This window comes from Lepidochelys kempii, chromosome 28 (assembly GCF_965140285.1).
Source record: "Lepidochelys kempii isolate rLepKem1 chromosome 28, rLepKem1.hap1, whole genome shotgun sequence".
In the NCBI taxonomy this organism is placed as follows: domain Eukaryota; kingdom Metazoa; phylum Chordata; order Testudines; family Cheloniidae; genus Lepidochelys; species Lepidochelys kempii.
The window spans coordinates 1,544,121-1,562,924 of NC_136407.1; the positions used below are offsets into that span (position 1 = coordinate 1,544,121).

The following is an 18,804-nucleotide window of genomic DNA, read 5'->3' on the forward strand; positions in this document are numbered from 1 at the left end:
CCATGGGCAGTCGGCCTCTCTCCAACGCCGTCCGGTGCAGATACTATGTTAGGAAAACCGTTGAGCGTCTCCATAATCCAGCCGAGACGAACCATGGGCAGTCGGCCTCTCTCCAACGCCGTCCGGTGCAGATACTATGTTAGGAAAACTGTTGAGCGTCTCCATAATCCAGCCGAGACGAACCATGGGCAGTCGGCCTCTCTCCAAAGCCGTCTGGTGCAGATACAACTTTGGGAAAACCGTTGAGCGTCTCCATAATCAAGCCGAGACGAACCAAGGCAATCGGCCTCTCTCCAAAGCTGTCCGGTGCAGATACGACGTTGGGAAAATCATTGAGCGTCTCCATAATGCAGCCGAGATGAACCATGGGCAGTCGGCCTCCCTCCAATGCCGTCCGGTGCAGATACGACGTTGGGAAAATGGTTGAGCGTCTCCATCCTCCAGCCAAGATGAGCGAAAAAGGGGTCGGTGGCTCTCCAACACTGTACAGTTCCGGTGCTACCTTGGGAAGGGCGTTCCCACCACCCGTCCACGAGGAGTGAGGGATGGTCGGTTTTCCTCCAGCACCTTTCAGAGCTGATACAACGTTGGGAAGAGTGTTGGGTGCGTCTCCACCATCCGCCCAAGATGAGTGAAAGATGGTCGCTTTCCGCTCCAACACCTTCCATTGCTGATACTGCGTTGGAAAGGACATGGGGGTCTCCGCTATCCATCCAAGAGGAACCAAGGACGGACGGCACCTCTCCAACACCCTCCCGTGCTGTTGCCAGATGAGGAAGAACAGAAAGGAAGGGTGTTGAGGAAGGGTGTTGGCACCCGCATCATCCATTCAAGATGAATTAATAACAGTCGGTTTTTCTCCAGTGCCGAGACCGTGTCGGGAAGGACGCTGGACGTCTCTATCCTCCGTCGAAGAGGAGCAAAGGATCGGGTGGTTCTTTCCAACACTCCCCGATGCTCCTACCCTGTTCGTGAAGGGCATCGGGCCTCTCTGCTGTCCACCCAAGGTGAACGAAGGATGGACGGTCCCTCTCCAATGCCCCCTTGCCCCCCAGTACTGACACCGCATTGGGAAGGGTGCCGGGCACCTCCGCCGATGAGCAAAGTACGGTCGGTTTCCCTCCAGTGCCAAGACCCCACCATCCGTCCGAAAGGAACCAGTCGATTCTCATTGTGTGTGGGAGACCTCCTCCTTCGAGCTTGGCCCGCAGATCCCCTTCCTTAATTATTGTATAAAAGAACCCCCCCACCCCAAAATCCCCGACTGCGCGGCACACAAAAGATGCCACGTCTCCCTTTCTTTCCCCCCCACCCCTCCCGCCCCCCGCGGTCAGGGGTCGGCGGCTGGGCAGAGAGGAAGGGCCCTGTCCCTTGGCCGCAATTTCCCCGTGGCTGGGGTGGGAGAGGCAACTATACCCGGGTGGTGGAGTGAGGGTGGGGCAGGGTGTTGTTGTGCCCGGTGGGGAAGGTGTTGAAAGGGTGCAGGGCCTGCATGCCCGTAATGGTACTGGGGATCATGGTAATGGTGTTGGGCGTCATGAGGGGCACGTCGTCCGGCGCCCGGCGCAGAGCCAGGGTGTAGTCCGGAGGGCAGGCCGGGCGCAGGATCTCGTGGGGTCTCAGCACCTCCAGGTCGTGAGCGTCGTGCTCCGAGTGTTTGATCTGCAGGGACATGAGCTCCTCCTCCTGGCCTCCGTGCACCAGGTCGTTGGCCGCGTTGCGCTGGGGGCTGGGGCGCCGGCCTCCCAGCACGCCCGCCCGCAGCTCGTGCCGCTTGTCCCGCTTGTAGTAGAGGGCGGCGAAGGCCAGGATGTTGAGGAAGAGCAAGGAGGCCCCCACGGCCACGGTGACGCTCAGCTCGGTGGAGTAGTCCCGCGAGTCCCCCGGGAAAGGGGCGTAGCGCCGGCGGTCGTCCGCCTCGTCCTCGTCCGGCGGCAGGGTGGGGAAGGGCCGGCGGGTGGTGCTGGGCCCCGCCCGGGAGCCGGGGGGCCAGCGGGTGCCGTAGGGCGGGACGCGGGTGGTGGTGGAGGTGTAGACGGGGTCATGGAGGTGGTGGAGGTGAGGCACGAGCTCCAGCCAGAAAGCCACCTTGTTGGCCCGGTAGTTGTCCCGCACCCGGGGCTTGAGGCCGATGTGGAGGTACTGCTTGTCCTTGGTGTTGAACTTGGTCCACACCACCTCCTCGAAGCGGTTCGGCTTGGTGTGGATGAATTTGGTGTCCTGCGGCACTGGCTGGTTGGGGTCCCTGCAAGGAGGGGAGATGGAGTTATGGGGTGCGGGGGGAATCTGGCCCAGAGGCAACCGCGAGAGGGGGAGTGTTTCTAGAGGGCCTCAGGTCTTCAAGATGGATACGGGTGCAACACATTCCTCACTGCTATCTGCCCCACATCCATCCATTCCCCCCATCCATCCATCCATCCATCCATCCCTCCCTCCCCACCCACCCATCCCCTCCACGCATCCATCCCCCACCCACCCATCCGTCCGTCCGTCCATCCATCCCCTCATCCATCCACTCCACGCATCCGTCCGTCCATCCATCCCCTCATCCATCCACTCCACGCATCCGTCCGTCCATCCATCCCCTCATCCATCCACTCCACGCATCCGTCCGTCCATCCATCCCCTCATCCATCCACTCCACGCATCCGTCCGTCCATCCATCCCTCCCTCCCTCCCCATCCGTCCATCCATCCATTCCCCCCATCCATCCATCCATCCCTCCCTCCCCACCCACCCATCCCCCCATCCATCCATCCATCCATCCCCTCCACGCATCCATCCCCCACCCACCCATCCGTCCGTCCGTCCATCCATCCCCTCATCCATCCACTCCACGCATCCGTCCGTCCATCCATCCCCTCATCCATCCACTCCACGCATCCGTCCGTCCATCCATCCCTCCCTCCCTCCCCATCCGTCCATCCATCCATTCCCCCCATCCATCCATCCATCCATCCCTCCCTCCCCACCCACCCATCCCCCCGTCCATCCATCCATCCATCCCCTCCACGCATCCATCCCCCACCCACCCATCCGTCCGTCCGTCCATCCATCCACTCCATGCATCCTTCCATCCATCCATCCCCTCATCCACCCATCCATCCCTCCGCATCCATCCAGTCCACACATCCGTCCATCCATCCCCTCACCCACCCACCCACCCATTTCCCCACCCCCATCCAGCCCCCCGCCCTCCCTCCCCATCCCTCCCTCCACATCCATCCACTCCACGCATCCGTCTGTCCGTCCATCCCTCCCTCCCTGCCCATCCATCCGTCCATCTCCCCACCCCCATCCAGCCCCCCGCCCTCCCTCCCATCCATCCCCACATCCCTCTTCTATTCCCACAACCACCCCCAGCTGTCCTTTCCCCGCACCCTCCTGCCTCCCTCCTTCCCATTTATCCATCTGTCCCCATCCCTCCCGACCATTTGCTTACATCCCACCCGGCTTCTCCCCTATGCCCTATCCCAAGACTACCGGCCCCATGGCCCCTCCTTCTCTTCCCTCCCCGCTTGCCCCCCCATGCCCCTCTGGGGCCCGCTCACCCCGTCTTGGCGAAGTTGGTCCAGTAGGTCATGACCACGGCGCTCAGCATGATGTCGTTCTTGGAGAAGTTGCAGGGGAAGAGGTCGGTGGCGCCGATCATGGGCACCCCGAAGACATAGGGGATTTCGTCCCCGTGGGCGGCGTCGGCCCACTCGGGCCGGGTGTCGGTCTGGCAGTGGTGGTAGAAGGTGTAGAAGTACACGGGGGACTGGTATTCGGCGTGGAGCTTGGCCGTGGCCACGGCCGGCGCCACCCACTGGTGGTCGGTGAAGAGCGCCAGCAGGGTCTTCCGCCGCATCTCCCCGTTGTCCCGGTCGGCCCAGTCCGTGTACATGAACTTGATGGTCTCCCGCAGGATGTCTTTCCCCTCGGGGTAGCCGTAGAGGTTGTCCACGAAGTTGGAGATGGTGAAGTCGAAGTAGCTGGCCGAAATCCCGTCTTCGTTCTCCATCGAGTCCTCCACGAATTTCAGCCCCTCGCCCTGGTTCACCCCGATGAGGATGTCGTAGTTGAGAAATTCCCCCTGCTGCATGAGGATCTCCGGGTCGTCCGGCACCACGTCCCCGTCCACCACTGGCCCGAAGGCGATGTGGTAACGGGCCGGCTGGATGTCCTGGTCGACCAGCTCCCGGTACGGCTTTCGGCGCAGGCAATCCACCGTCTCGCTGGTGTCCAGGTGGTCACAGCCCACCTTGGAGGCCAGCATGCGGGTGTATTTCAGGGGCTGGTAGTTGACGGACCAACTGGAGATGGCCGTGCCACTCTGAGCTATGGCCTTTTGAAAGAGACCTGCCGGGGAGGGAGAGAGGGTCAGAGAGAGCAGGAGGGGGAGATACGTGTGCTGTGGGGATCGGAGGGTGAATGGACGGAGGCCTGTATCTGGGGATAGATAGACAGATAGAAGGGGTGGATGGGGACAGATAGATAGATAGATAGATAGATATAGATGGGTGGATGGGGATAGATAGATCGATAGGGGGGTGTCTGGGGATGGATAGATAGATAGATAGAGGGGGTGGATGGGGATGGATGGATAGATAGATAGAGGGGTGGATGGGGATGGATGAATAGATAGATGGATGGTTGGAGGGGGTATCTGGGGATGGATGGATAGATGGATGGATATAGATGGGTGGATGGGGATAGATCGATAGAGGGGGTGTCTGGGGATAGATAGATAGATAGATGGAGGGGGTGTCTGGGGATGGATGGATGGATGGATAGATAGATAGAAGGGGTGGATGGGGATGGATGGATGGATGGATAGATAGATAGATAGAGGGGGTAGATGGGGATAGATGGATGGATGGATGGAGGGGGTGTCTGGGGATGGATGGATGGATGGATAGATAGATAGAAGGGGTGGATGGGGGGGATGGATGGATGGAGGGAGTGTCTGGGGATGGATGGATGGATGGATAGATAGAGGGGGTAGATGGGGATAGATGGATGGATGGATGGAGGGGGTGTCTGGGGATGGATGGATAGATAGATAGATAGAAGGGGTGGATGGGGATGGATGGATGGATGGATAGATAGATATAGATGTGGAACTGGCTGGCTCATGGGGGCGGGGAATGCGGCTCGGGGGCGGGTGGGCAGGGGGGCAGCTGGTACCTTCTGAGTGGTGGGACAGGATGAGGAGGTTGACGCAGGAGGCTCCGGCGCCGGACCCGAAGATGGTGATGCGTTCGGGGTCCCCCCCAAAGTGCCCGATGTTCTCGTTGAGCCACCGCAGGGCCTGGATCTGGTCCAAAAGCCCATAGTTCCCCTTGGCCGACTGGTCCCCGGTGCTCAGGAATCCTGAGGGGGTGGGGTCGGACACGGAGACCGGGGTTAGGAGCCACTCCCCTGGGTCGCCAGCCGCCCCGCCCCAGAGGTGGCCGCATCTCGGCGCTGGGCGAGGGGTCCCCGGGGCACCAGCCGCCCCGCCCCAGAGGAAAGGTGACATTTGATTTCAACTGATTTCCGGGCACTTTGCCCGTCCCCCCCGTCCCCAATTAATGTCAACCCGAAACAGAAAAAGAAAAAGTGGATAAAAAATTAATTCTCTCGCTCCCCGCAACCCCGAGGCCCCTCGTTAGCGCTAATGAGGCCTCGCCAGTCATTCTCATCAGCTCTGGGTTCCCCCCCCCCGCCCCGCCCCCTTTCACTGTAATTAAATATTCATTCCAGCCGCCGATCTGTAAATTTCACACGCTGGGCTCGGAGATTGGCGGTGGGGGGGGGTACGGGACAAGGACATGCCCCCCCCAAACACACACACTGGGGGGGCAATTCGAGGCTTCCTGTGTAGTTACCCCACCCCTGCTCCGCCGGCAGGATCCCGGTTGGGGGGGGGTTGACACATGGGGGCAGGGGGCTGGGATCCGGGGGAGGGGGAGGGGCGGCTGGGGGGGGCCCTTACCCAGCACCCCCAGACGGTAGTTCATGGTGACGACGATGACGTTGCCATAGGCAGCCAGGACGCTGGCATCGAACATGTTCCCCGTCCCCTCCATGTAGGAGCCACCGTGCAGAAACAGCATCACTGGCTTCTTCCCGCTGTCCCGGATATCTGGGGGGGACGGGGACGGAGAGAAATGGGGGGCAGAGAGAGATTGGGGGCAGAGAGAGAGTGGGGGGGAAAGAGAGAAATGGGGGGCAGAGAGAGATCAGGGGGAGCAGAGAGAGAGAAATGGGGGGCAGAGAGAGATCAGGGGACAGACAGAGATTGGGGGGAGCAGGGAGGGATCACGGGGAGCGGAGATTGGTGGCAGAGAGAGAGGTTGGGGGCAGAGAGAGATTGGGGGCAGAGAGAGAGTGGGGGGGAAAGAGAGAAATGGGGGGCAGAGAGAGATCAGGGGACAGACAGAGATTGGGGGGACCAGGGAGGGAGCAGGGGGAGCGGAGATTGGTGGCAGAGAGAGAGGTTGGGGGCAGAGAGAGATTGGGGGAGCAGAGATTGGGGGCAGACAGAGAGTGGGGGGGACAGAGAGAAATGGGGGGAAGAGAGAGATCATGGGGAGCAGAGATCGGGGGGCAGAGAGAGAGATCGGGGGGCAGAGATTTGAGCAAAGAGAGATTGCGGGGAGCAGAGAGAGATCGGAGGGCACAGATTGGCGGCAGAGAGCAATCGGGGGGCAGAGCAAGATCGGGGGGCAGAGAGAGAGATCGGGGGGCAGAGAGAGGCAGTGTCAATCGAGGTGACTCCTGCCCCCCTGCCCGTGAGTCTGCTGATCCCCCCTCCACGCCCGTCCCTGGGGACCCCCCGGTGACGCCCCTTTCCCCAGGCCGGGGTGGAGGGGAATCTGGAGGGATGGGGGCGTATCTCTGGACAGGGGGGATTGGCTGCTATGGGGCCTGGGTAGGGGTCAAATAGTCCTGCCCCCCCTTAAAAGACCCAAATAGGACCCCATTGCCCCCTGGCACCCTTGGTCACCCCCATTGCACCCCCCAGAGACCCCCTCTGCCCCCATCCCCCTATTAAACCCCCTCACACCATTTCAGACTCCCGACCCCTTCCCCAGGATCCCTCTCATTCCCTAACCCCCCATGCTCTCTGACCCCCATCCCTTCCCCTGCAGCCCCATGGGGGGGTCTCTGCCCCCCAACCTGTGCCTCCTGCCCCAGGACCCCCCCCACCCCTTCTGAACCCCTCCCCCCACAGATATGGAGCTGGGGGGGTCCTGAATGGGGTGGTGCTGTGGGAACGAGCCCTCCCCCAGTATGGTCCTGCCCCCCGCCTGTTATTGCTCCATCTCCCCAGTAGGGGGTAGCACTTTGCCCCCTGGGGGTGGGTCAGGGGGTCACGGGTCTGACTGGCCAATGAGGTCAGAGGTTCCTGGGGGGGCGGGGGTGAGAGGTTCCCAGCGGGTCACAGGTCAGAGAGGTCAATGGGGGGAGTCACAGATTCCTAGAGGTCAGAGGTCAATGTGGGTTAGGGGGTCAGAGAAATCCAATGGGTCAAAAGTTCATGGGGGGGACAAAGATCCCCAAGGGGCAGAGGTCAGAAAGGTTAATGGGGTCAGAGATTACAAATCATTGAGGATGGAGGGTCACTGGGGGTCAGAGGTCAAAGACTGGTGAGGTTCAGAGGTCACAGAGGCCAATGGGGGTCAGAGGTCAGAACTCAGACCAGTCAATGTAGCAAAGGTCAGTGGGGGGTCAAAGGTCCCTGGGAGGTCAAAGGCCAGAAATGCTGGTGGGGTCATGGGTCAGAGAGGTCAGTGGGGGTCAGAGGTCAGAGCAGTCAAATGTGACAAGGATTCCGGGGGGGGTCAGAGGTCAATGGAGGTCAGGAGCATCACTGGATTGGGGGTCAGAGGTTTCTGGAGGCCAGATGATCATCGGGTCAGGGGTCCCTGCTGGGGTCAGGAAAGGTCAAAGTTCAACAAGGTGCCCATGGTTTCCATGGAAGTCACAAGCGGGGGTGAAAGGTCAAAGGTCAGGGGATCCTGGCAGCCAGGACTCCCCCAGGTCAGAGGCCACCCCACCGTTCTACCCCGTTGCCATGGAAACATAAAAATTTCTTCCCCCCCCCCACCCTCCCCCCCAAAAAATTTTGCTTTCCTTTTCTAGGTCACATCCCGTCTCCATGGCAACTGGGGGCCTAATTAATTCTGTGCCAACGGAGAGCGTTAATTAGACGCAAGGAGGCCTTAATTAGCGCCTGCCGGGCCGCCCCTCCCCCCACCCTGTTTAAGATGGAGGAGGGGATGATGGGAACCCCTCGCACACTCGTGGAGCCTGTCGCACGTGCACCCGAGCCGTCACACGCGCACCAGCCTTTTCGCACGCGTACAGAGCCTCCTTGCACCTTCGCCACGCCGAGAGTTGCTCGCATGCTCACAGACCCTTTGCACACTCAGAGCCACTCACACACTCGCTGAGTCCCTCGCACACACACACAGCTCCTGCCTAAGAGCCTTGCACACTTGTCAGTCCCCTTGCACATACACAGAGAGCCCCGTGCACACACAGAGCCCAACTTAACACACACACCTCAGACCCCGGCTTAAAACACAGAGACAGGGCCCGGCTTAACACACAGAGACACACAATTTAACACACACAAACACACAGACCCCAGCTTAACACACAGAGACACACACATGCCAGTTTAACACAGACACACACAGTCTGGCTTCACTCACACACACGTATCCAGTCACCAATGGAGGCATCCAAAACACCCCCCCTTGCACACCCACCCTGCACGCACGCACCTTCCCACATCCTTACACACTTACTGACACCCCATTTATGTCCACCCACATTGGCTGTGCAGAGACATTCACATGCTCGGACACACCCCCCCCTTCCACCCACGGACACACTTATCCTGGCACAAACACACACAGTGCCCCTTCTACACCCCTTTGCACACGCACGGGCCGAGCTGTCTTGATGTTACAGCCACACATCTCTGGAGACAGCCGGCCACACTCACCCTCACCTCGCACACTCACCTGCCTTTCCAGCCCCCCACACCAACCCCATCCCCTGACCACCCCCGAAACTTTCCCCCAAATTCCCCACCAACCTCCCTAAACCTTCCCCCCAAGTAACCCCGATCCTGGCTAAGCCTCCCTCCCCCAAAACATACACACCCCATGGTGGCTGGGGATGGAAATGACAAAGCAATCAGGGCGGAGGGTGGGGGGCGGGTGGCGATGGGGGGCAGCCCCCCAATCTCCCCTGGTCTGTACCCCATGTCCCCTGTTTGCCCCAGAGCCCCCTAATCTCGGGTGTCTGGGAGCAGGCCAGATACCAGGGTAGATGGGCCCATCGACAGAACCCCCCCCACCCCCCAGGAAAACCCACCGAGTTTCCTTTCAGACCAAGACACAGAAAAGTTTTTTTGGGGGGATGGGGAGGAGAGCAAACAAGAGGGGTCATTTTCGGGGAACACGTACAGATCCCCCCCAATCTTCCCTGCCCGTCACCTGACCTGCTCAGCTTTACGAGCCCCCCCACATATTCTTCCACTGGGCGGTGGTTTTCGTTCGGTTTCTTTTCCAAAAAAATAACCCCCAAAAAACAGGGTCAAAAGCTCAAGAAACAGGGCAAAAGGAAAAAGCAGAAATCGTGGTTCGTTTTTTGGGCAATTGATTAATGTCTTTAAGTCGACAGCAGCAGCTTTGGGTGAAAAAGAGCCGACCCCCCGATAAAAAATAACCACTGAAAAGAAGGTTGGTTGTTTGGGAAGAAAAAAGAAAGAAAGAAAGAAAGAAAGAAAGAAGAAAAAAAAAAGGAAAAGGGGAAGAAAAAAAACCCAAAAAACCAGCAAGAAATGTGAAACATGCAGCCAAAAATACCTTCGTCTCCGGAGGGACTGTTTCCGCTGGGTTCGTCGCGTTTTTTTGTGAGTGGACCTAAGACCAAGAAAAAAGAAAAATTTGGGAAAGTGGGGAAAAAAAAAAAAGACAGAAAGAGAAAAGATCAAAAAGAAAAAGAGATTTTTTTTTCGGTTTGTTTTTGCTTTTAAAAAAAGGAAAAAAAAATAGAAAAAAACCAACCAAAAACCAAAAACATTTCACTAAGAAAATATATAGAGAGATCAATATATTTAAGCAAAATACAACGTTTTTCCCCCAAAAAAATTGATATAGAGAGACACCAAGATCAGCTGTTGAGTCAAAGGTGGTTAGAAGAGGGCTGCACTTGGGAGGGTACAGGAAAAGGTGGATGAATATGTCCCCACACCTCGAAACCCTTTACTCGTGAGAAGGGCTATGGGACATGAATTGGGAAATGGGGAACACGGATGGACGGATGGATGGATAGATAGATGGGGTGGATGGGGATAGATAGATAGATAGATAGATAGATAGATGGAGTGGATGGGGATAGATGGATAGATAGATAGAGGGGGTGGATGGGGATAGATAGACAGATAGATCGATCGATAGATCGAGGGGGTGGATGGGGATAGATAGATAGATCGAGGGGGTGGATGGGGATAGATAGACAGATAGATAGATCGAGGGGGTGGATGGGGATAGATAGATAGATAGATAGATCGAGGGGGTGGATGGGGATAGATAGACAGACAGATAGATAGATAGATCGAGGAGGTGGATGGGGATAGATAGACAGATAGATCGAGGGGGTGGATGGGGATAGATAGATAGATAGATCGAGGGGGTGGATGGGGATAGATAGACAGATAGATCGAGGGGGTGGATGGGGATAGATAGATAGATAGATAGATAGATAGATAGATAGATAGATAGATAGATAGATAGATAGATAGATCGAGGGGGTGGATGGGGATAGATAGACAGATAGATAGATAGATCGAGGGGGTGGATGGGGATAGATAGATAGATAGATAGATCGAGGGGGTGGATGGGGATAGATAGATAGATAGATAGATCGAGGGGGGGGATGGGGATAGATAGATAGATAGATAGATAGATAGATAGATCGGGGGGGGGATGGGGATAGATAGATAGATAGATAGAGGGGGGGATGGGGATAGATAGATAGATAGATAGAGGGGGGGATGGGGATAGATAGATAGATCGAGGGGGTGGATGGGGATAGATAGATAGATAGATAGATAGATAGATAGATAGATAGATAGATAGATAGATAGATAGATCGATCGAGGGGGTGGATGGGGATAGATAGATAGATAGATAGATAGATAGATAGATAGATAGATAGATAGATAGATCGAGGGGGTGGATGGGGATAGATAGATAGATAGATAGATAGAGGGGGTGGATGGGGATAGATAGATAGATAGATAGATCGAGGGGGTGGATGGGGTTAGATAGATAGATAGATAGATAGATAGATAGATAGATAGATAGATAGAGGGGGTGGATGGGGATGGATAGATAGATAGATAGACAGACAGAGGGGGTGGATGGGGATGGATAGATAGATAGATAGATAGATCGAGGGGGTGGATGGGGATGGATGGATAGATAGATAGATAGATAGATAGATCGAGGGGGTGGATGGGGACAGATCGATAGATAGATCGAGGGGGTGGATGGGGACAGATCGATAGATAGATAGAGGGGGTGGATGGGGACAGATCGATAGATAGATAGATAGATAGATAGATAAGGGGGGGGATGGGGATAGATAGACAGACAGACAGACAGATAGATAGATAGAGGAGTGGATAGATAAGTAAAGGGCTGTCCGGGGATCGATGGATGGAGACTCTACGAGGGGTAAGTAGGAGCGTGCAGGTCTAAACTCGTTATTACTGATATTACCGGGCCACAGGAAGAGGGGGTTGGCTCTGGGGCTAAATGGGCCGGCGGGCCTGACTGGGGGGTCGGGAGGGGCTGGGATACCAAGGTAGATGGGTCCATGTGTCTGATCGGGGGTGGGATATCAGGCTGTCAAGGGGGCCCCCCAGATACAGCTGTGAGCCCTCCCGCTCCCCGGGGTCAAACCAGCCTGCGGGGGCAATGCAACGTTATCACGAATTATTACAGTAACCCCTAGCAACCCTGACTGAGATCGGGGCCCCCGTAGTGCACAGAGAGAGCTTGAAGGAGCCCGCGCCCCAAAGAGCTCACCACCTAAACAGACAAAGGAAGGATAAAGATCGCCAGTTGCAAGATGGGGAAACTGAGGCACAGATTAAAAATTATTGGCAGAATTATGGAATCCAGGAGTCCTGGCTGCCAGTGCCCCCTGCTCTAACCACCAGCCCCCACTCCCCTCCCAGAGCCAGGGAGAGAACCCAGAAGTCCTGGCTCCCAGCCCCCCCGTGCTCTAGTCCCCACTCCCTTCCCAGAGACAGAACCCAGGAGTCCTGGCTGACAAACCCCCACCTTGTGTCCCACCAACAACCCCTGCTCCCAGCATCAGAAATAATGACACACACACGCCCCCAGGTCACACACATGCATTGGTTATACAGGGACCCCTCGCCCGGCACTGAGATGCGGCCACCTCTGGGGCGGGGCGGCTGGTGACCCCGGGACCCCTCGCCTGGCGCTGAGATGCGGCCAGGGGGCTGGGAGAGGGATGAAGGGGTTGTGGGGTGATGGGGGGGCTGAGGGGGTTGTGGCAGGGCCTGGGGGTGATGGGGTCTGGGTGGGGGGCAGGCAATGGGGAGATATGGGGCTTTGGGAGAGGCTGTGGGGGGCTAAGAGGGATGGGGGCGAGGGAGGAATGTGGGGCTCTGGGGGGTCTAAGGGTGTGATGGAGGGATGGGGGAGGGGGACGGAGGGGGCGTTGAGGGGGGATGGGAGAGGGGAGCGGGGCTACGAGGGGGATGGGGAGCTGGAAGTCATGGGGTGTGTGGGGAGATGTTGGGGGGGGGACGCTGCCCTTTTCTCCCTCAGTTTCCCTCCTTTACCCTCTATTTTTCCACCCACCCCATTTCTCCCCAGTTCCCATGGCAACTGGCAAGCATGCTGGGCGGGGGGGGACACCAGGAACCACCCATCCCATCATGCCCTGCATCTCCTTGAGGGGGTCCCCACTACAGGAACCTCTGCCCCCTCCCCCTGGCTCCTCCCCTGTCCCCCAACCCAGGCGGGGGGGATTTGCGGGTCCCTGACTTGCTTCCCCAGCCCCCCACCCTGAGGGCCCATGGGCGGGCTATCCGGTATTTTGAGGGGCCCCCAGCTCAACCCGCTAATCCATAAAGCCCCCCATGAGGGGATAAATGGGGTGCCCCATGGCACCCCCAGCAGCCCCCCCAACATCCAGTTATTGGGGACCCAACACACCCCATCCTGAGACTGTGATTTTGGGGGATCCATTTACAAACTAAGGGGGTCAAAGCTGTGGTGGGTGGGGTGGGTATTGGGGGGGCTGGTGGAAGAGGGGGGCTAGAGGTCACAAAAGAGGGGGTTATGGTCACTGTCTTCACCAGTGGCAGCCCCCCCATATTTCCTGGCACAGAGCCTCCCAATTGTACCCCATAGCACCTGATATTCCATGGCACTGACCCCCCAATATAGCCACAGCCCCCCCTTCTCTGTGAAACCCCCAATATGCCCCAGGGCCCCCCCTGCTCTGTGCCACCAACACCCCAATATACCCCAGGGCTCCCCCTTCTCTGTGCAACCCCCCCGATACACTCCAGGGCCCCCCCTTCTCTGTCCCACCCCGCTAATATACCTCAATGTCTCTCCTTCTCTGTGCAACCCCTGAGTACACCCCAGGCCCCCCCTTCTCCGTGCAACCCCCTGAATACACCCCGGGGCCCCCCTTCTCTGTGCAACCCCTGAGTACACCCCAGGGCCCCCCTTCTCCGTGCCACCCTCCGATACCCCCCAGGGCCGCCCCTTCTCTGTCCCACCCTGCTAATATACCTCAATCTCTTCCCCTTCTCTGTGCAAGCCTCTGATACACCCCAGGGCCCCCCTTCTCCATGCCACCCCCTAAACACCCCAGGACTCCCGCTTCTCTGTGCCACCCCAATACACCCCAGGGCTCCCCCTTCTCTGTGCAAGCCTCCAATACACTTCAGGGGCCCCTTCTCCATGCCACCCCCTGTACACCCCAGGGCCCCCCCCTTCTCTGTGCAACACCCTAATACACCCCAGGGCTCCCCCTTCTCCATGTCACCCCCCCCATACACCCCAGGGCCCCCCTTCTCCATGCAGCCCCCCGATACACCCCAGGGCCGCCCCTTCTCTGTCCCGGCCCGCTAATATTCCTCAGTGTCTCCCCCTTCTCTGTGCGAGCCCCGAATACGCCCCAGGGCGCCCCTTCTCCATGCAAGCCCCTGAATACACCCCAGGGCTCCCCCTTCTCTGTGCCACCCCCCCCATACACCCCAGGGCTCCCCCTTCTCTGTGCAAGCCTCCGATACACTTCAGGGCCCCCTCCTCCATGCCACCCCCTGTACACCCCAGGGCCCCCCCTTCTCTGTGCAACACCCTGATACACCCCAGGGCTCCCCCTTCTCTGTGCAACACCCTGATACACCCCAGGGCTCCCCCTTCTCCATGTCACCCTCCCATACACCCCAGGGCCCCCCTTCTCCATGTCACCTCCCCATACACCCCAGGGCCCCCCTTCTCCATGCAACCCCCCGATACACCCCAGGGCCTCCCCTTCTCTGTCCCAGCCCGCTAATATTCCTCAGTGTCTCCCCCTTCTCCGTGCGAGCCCCGAATACATCCCAGGGCTCCCCCTTCTCTGTGCCACCCCCCCATACACCCCAGGGCTCCCCCTTCTCTGTGCAAGCCTCCGATACACTTCAGGGCCCCCTTCTCCATGCCACCCCCTGTACACCCCAGGGCCCCCCCCTTCTCTGTGCAACACCCTGATACACCCCAGGGCCCCCCTTCTCCATGCACCCCCCTGATACACCCCATGGCCCCCCCTTCTCTGTGCAAGCCTCCGATACACTTCAGGGCCCCCTTCTCCATGCCACCCCCTGTACACCCCAGGCCCCCCCTTCTCTGTGCAACACCCTGATACACCCCAGGGCTCCCCCTTCTCCATGTCACCCTCCCATACACCCCAGGGCCCCCCTTCTCCATGCAACCCCCCGATACACCCCAGGGCCGCCCCTTCTCTGTCCCGGCCCGCTAATATTCCTCAGTGTCTCCCCCTTCTCTGTGCGAGCCCCGAATACGCCCCAGGGCGCCCCTTCTCCATGCAAGCCCCTGAATACACCCCAGGGCTCCCCCTTCTCTGTGCCACCCCCCCATACACCTGAGGGCTCCCCCTTCTCTGTGCAAGCCTCCGATACACTTCAGGGCCCCCTCCTCCATGCCACCCCCCTGTACACCCCCAGGGCCCCCCCTTCTCTGTGCAACACCCTGATACACCCCAGGGCTCCCCCTTCTCTGTGCAACACCCCTGATACACCCCAGGGCTCCCCCTTCTCCATGTCACCCTCCCATACACCCCAGGGCCCCCCTTCTCCATGTCACCTCCCCATACACCCCAGGGCCCCCCTTCTCCATGCAACCCCCCGATACACCCCAGGGCCTCCCCTTCTCTGTCCCAGCCCGCTAATATTCCTCAGTGTCTCCCCCTTCTCCGTGCGAGCCCCGAATACATCCCAGGGCTCCCCCTTCTCTGTGCCCACCCCCCCATACACCCCAGGGCTCCCCCTTCTCTGTGCAAGCCTCCCGATACACTTCAGGGCCCCCTTCTCCATGCCACCCCCTGTACACCCAGGGCCCCCCCTTCTCTGTGCAACACCCTGATACACCCCAGGCCCCCCTTCTCCATGCACCCCCCTGATACACCCCAGGGCCCCCCTTCTCTGTGCAAGCCTCCGATACACTTCAGGGCCCCCTTCTCCATGCCACCCCCTGTACACCCCAGGGCCCCCCCTTCTCTGTGCAACACCCTGATACACCCCAGGGCTCCCCCTTCTCCATGTCACCCCTCCCATACACCCCAGGGCCCCCCCTTCTCCATGCAACCCCCCGATACACCCCAGGGCCGCCCCTTCTCTGTCCCGGCCCGCTAATATTCCTCAGTGTCTCCCCCTTCTCTGTGCGAGCCCCGAATACGCCCCAGGGCGCCCCTTCTCCATGCAAGCCCCTGAATACACCCCAGGGCTCCCCCTTCTCTGTGCCACCCCCCCATACACCTGAGGGCTCCCCTTCTCTGTGCAAGCCTCCGATACACTTCAGGGCCCCCTCCTCCATGCCACCCCCTGTACACCCCAGGGCCCCCCCTTCTCTGTGCAACACCCTGATACACCCCAGGGCTCCCCCTTCTCTGTGCAACACCCTGATACACCCCAGGGCTCCCCCTTCTCCATGTCACCCTCCCATACACCCCAGGGCCCCCCTTCTCCATGTCACCTCCCCATACACCCCAGGGCCCCCCTTCTCCATGCAACCCCCCGATACACCCCAGGGCCTCCCCTTCTCTGTCCCAGCCCGCTAATATTCCTCAGTGTCTCCCCCTTCTCCGTGCGAGCCCCGAATACGCCCCAGGCCTCCCCCTCTCTCCGCGCCCCCCGATGCACCCCCCCGCCCGGGCCCCTTACCGTCCTCCATGGGCACGTAGAGGTTGAGGTAGAGACAGTCCTCGCTCTGGTTCAGCACGTAGCCGGCCACCACCTCCAGGTTGTCGGTGAACCACACGGGCAGCATGATCCCCGGCAGCATCCCGTGGACGTTCTGGGGGCACACGGGGGCGAAGGCCGTGGCGTTGCGGACCTGGGCCCAGGAGGCGGGGGCCTCGGGGGGCTGGAAGCGGCGTTCGCCCACCGGCGGGGTGGCGTAGGGCACCCCCAGGTACTGAACCACCGGCCCCAGGATCTCGTTGTTCAGGTCCTTCTTCACCCCCCCGCAGCTTCCCGTAGTGGGTGCTGGCCACGGGGTGCCTCTCCTCCGCGGGGGGCCGGGGGGCCGCCCCGGCCGCCAGCCCCCGCCGCCCACAGCAGGACGCAGGCCCCCGCCCGCCAGCCGGCGCCGGGCGGGACCGGCATGGCGGGGGGCGTGGTGGTCGGGGGGGGGGGAGATGCGGCGGGATGGGGGGGGGCGGCAGTGGGGGGGGCGCGGCTCAGCGGGGGGGGGCTAGCGGCGCCGGGGGGCTCTGTTGCGTTCCATGGCGGGCCGGGAGGGGTCCGGCAGGTGGGCGCAGCATCGGGGCCTCACCTGGAGAAGGAGAGAAAGGAAGAGGGAGGGATGGAGGGAGGTGGGGGCAGGAGGGAGGGATGGAGGGAGGGAGGGGAGATGGAGGGACGTGGGGGGCAAGGAGGGAGGGAGGGAGGGAGGGAGATGGAGGGACGTGGGGGGCAAGGAGGGAGGGATGGAGGGAGGGAGGAGATGGAGGGGACGTGGGGGGCAAGGAGGGAGGGATGGAGGGAGGGAGGGAGATGGAGGGACGTGGGGGGCAAGGAGAGAGGGATGGAGGGAGGGAGGGAGATGGAGGGACGTGGGGGGCAAGGAGGGAGGGATGGAGGGAGGGGAGGGAGATGGAGGGACGTGGGGGGCAAGGAGGGAGGGATGGAGGGAGGAGGGAGATGGAGGGACGTGGGGGGCAAGGAGGGAGGGACAGAAGGAAAAAAGAGTCCGTCAGGGGGGCCGGTCAGAGCTGCCAATCCGCGTTGGAGGGGACAGAACGCCCCCCTTCACGGCCCCCCCCCAAACTCCCCCCCTCCCAAAGTCCTGCCCCATCCCTGGGGATGTGACCTTTTCTCTGCAAATATGACCCAGAACTGAGACAGGAAGTGGCTCATTTGGGGGGGGGGGGAGATCTGGGGCACCCCTGCTCTGACTGCGGCCCCTGCCCCTGGCACCGAGACAAGACCTGCCCCCCCCCGCTGTAATCCCAGCCCCCCGGGACCCCCCCAACCCCGACACTCAGCCCTGTCCTGCCCCCCTGCATCCAAACCCCTGGACCCCCCAGACCCCCACACTCGGGCCCTGACCTGACCCCCACATCCAAAACCCCTGGACCCCCAGACCCCCACACTCGGCCCTGACCTGACCCCCACATCCAAACCCCTGGGACCCCCAGACCCCCGACACTCAGCCCTGACCTGACCCCCCACATCCAAACCCCTGGGACCCCCCCAGACCCCGACACTCGGCCCTGACCTGCCCCCACCCCCCCGCATCCAAACCCCTGGGACCCCCAGACCCCCACACTGGGCCCTGACCTGCCCGTGTCTCCAGGGCTCCTGACAGGAATCTCCCTGGTTAAATCGGCCTTGAATTAAATAACTCAAGAGTTTTATGTTTATGCTTCAAAATCCGGCAATTAGAGCCGGGAACCGGTAACTAGCCCAAGTCGAGTCGCAGACACGCCGGCGGTTCCAGCCACGTCCCGCCACGTGCGCCGGCCACCGGGGGACAAGATAGATAGATAGATAGAGGGGTGGATGGGGACAGATCGATAGATAGATAGAGGGGGGTGGATGGGGATAGATAGATAGATAGATAGATAGATAGATAGATAGATAGATAGATAGATAGATAGATATAGATAGAAAGAGGGGGTGGATGGGGATAGATAGATGGATAGATAGATAGAGGGGTGGATGGGGATAGATAGAAAGAGGGGGTGGATGGGGATAGATAGATGGATAGATAGATAGAGGGGTGGGATGGGGATAGATAGATGGATAGATAGATAGAGGGGTGGATGGGGATAGATAGATGGATAGATAGATAGAGGGGTGGATGGGGATAGATAGATGGATAGATAGATAGAGGGGTGGATGGGGATAGATAGATAGATAGATAGATAGATAGAGGGGTGGATGGGGATAGATAGATAGATAGATAGATAGAGGGGTGGATGGGGATAGATAGATAGATAGATAGAGGGGTGGATGGGGATAGATAGATAGATAGATAG

The 18,804-nt window shown here is 59.6% G+C and overlaps 1 protein-coding gene across 2 annotated transcripts; it reads right to left on the bottom strand.

Moving 5' to 3' along the window:
- Positions 1–1,290: 1,290 nt before the first annotated feature.
- On the bottom strand, positions 1,291–16,942 carry NLGN2 (neuroligin 2). Of its 2 annotated transcripts, XM_073326914.2 has the most exons (6): positions 16,484–16,941; positions 9,852–9,908; positions 5,960–6,109; positions 5,170–5,355; positions 3,552–4,341; positions 1,291–2,245 (listed from the first exon to the last, which is right to left on the bottom strand). In XM_073326914.2, exons 1-6 carry the CDS (start codon positions 16,602–16,604, stop codon positions 1,411–1,413), a joined length of 2,139 nt encoding a protein of 712 aa, XP_073183015.1. In that variant the 5' UTR covers positions 16,605–16,941; the 3' UTR covers positions 1,291–1,410. The 2 variants fall into 2 exon arrangements, with proteins under 2 accessions (XP_073183015.1, XP_073183016.1); XM_073326915.2 differs by lacking the exon at positions 9,852–9,908 and having other exon boundaries at positions 16,484–16,942.
- Between the last annotated feature and the right edge of the window lie 1,862 nt (positions 16,943–18,804).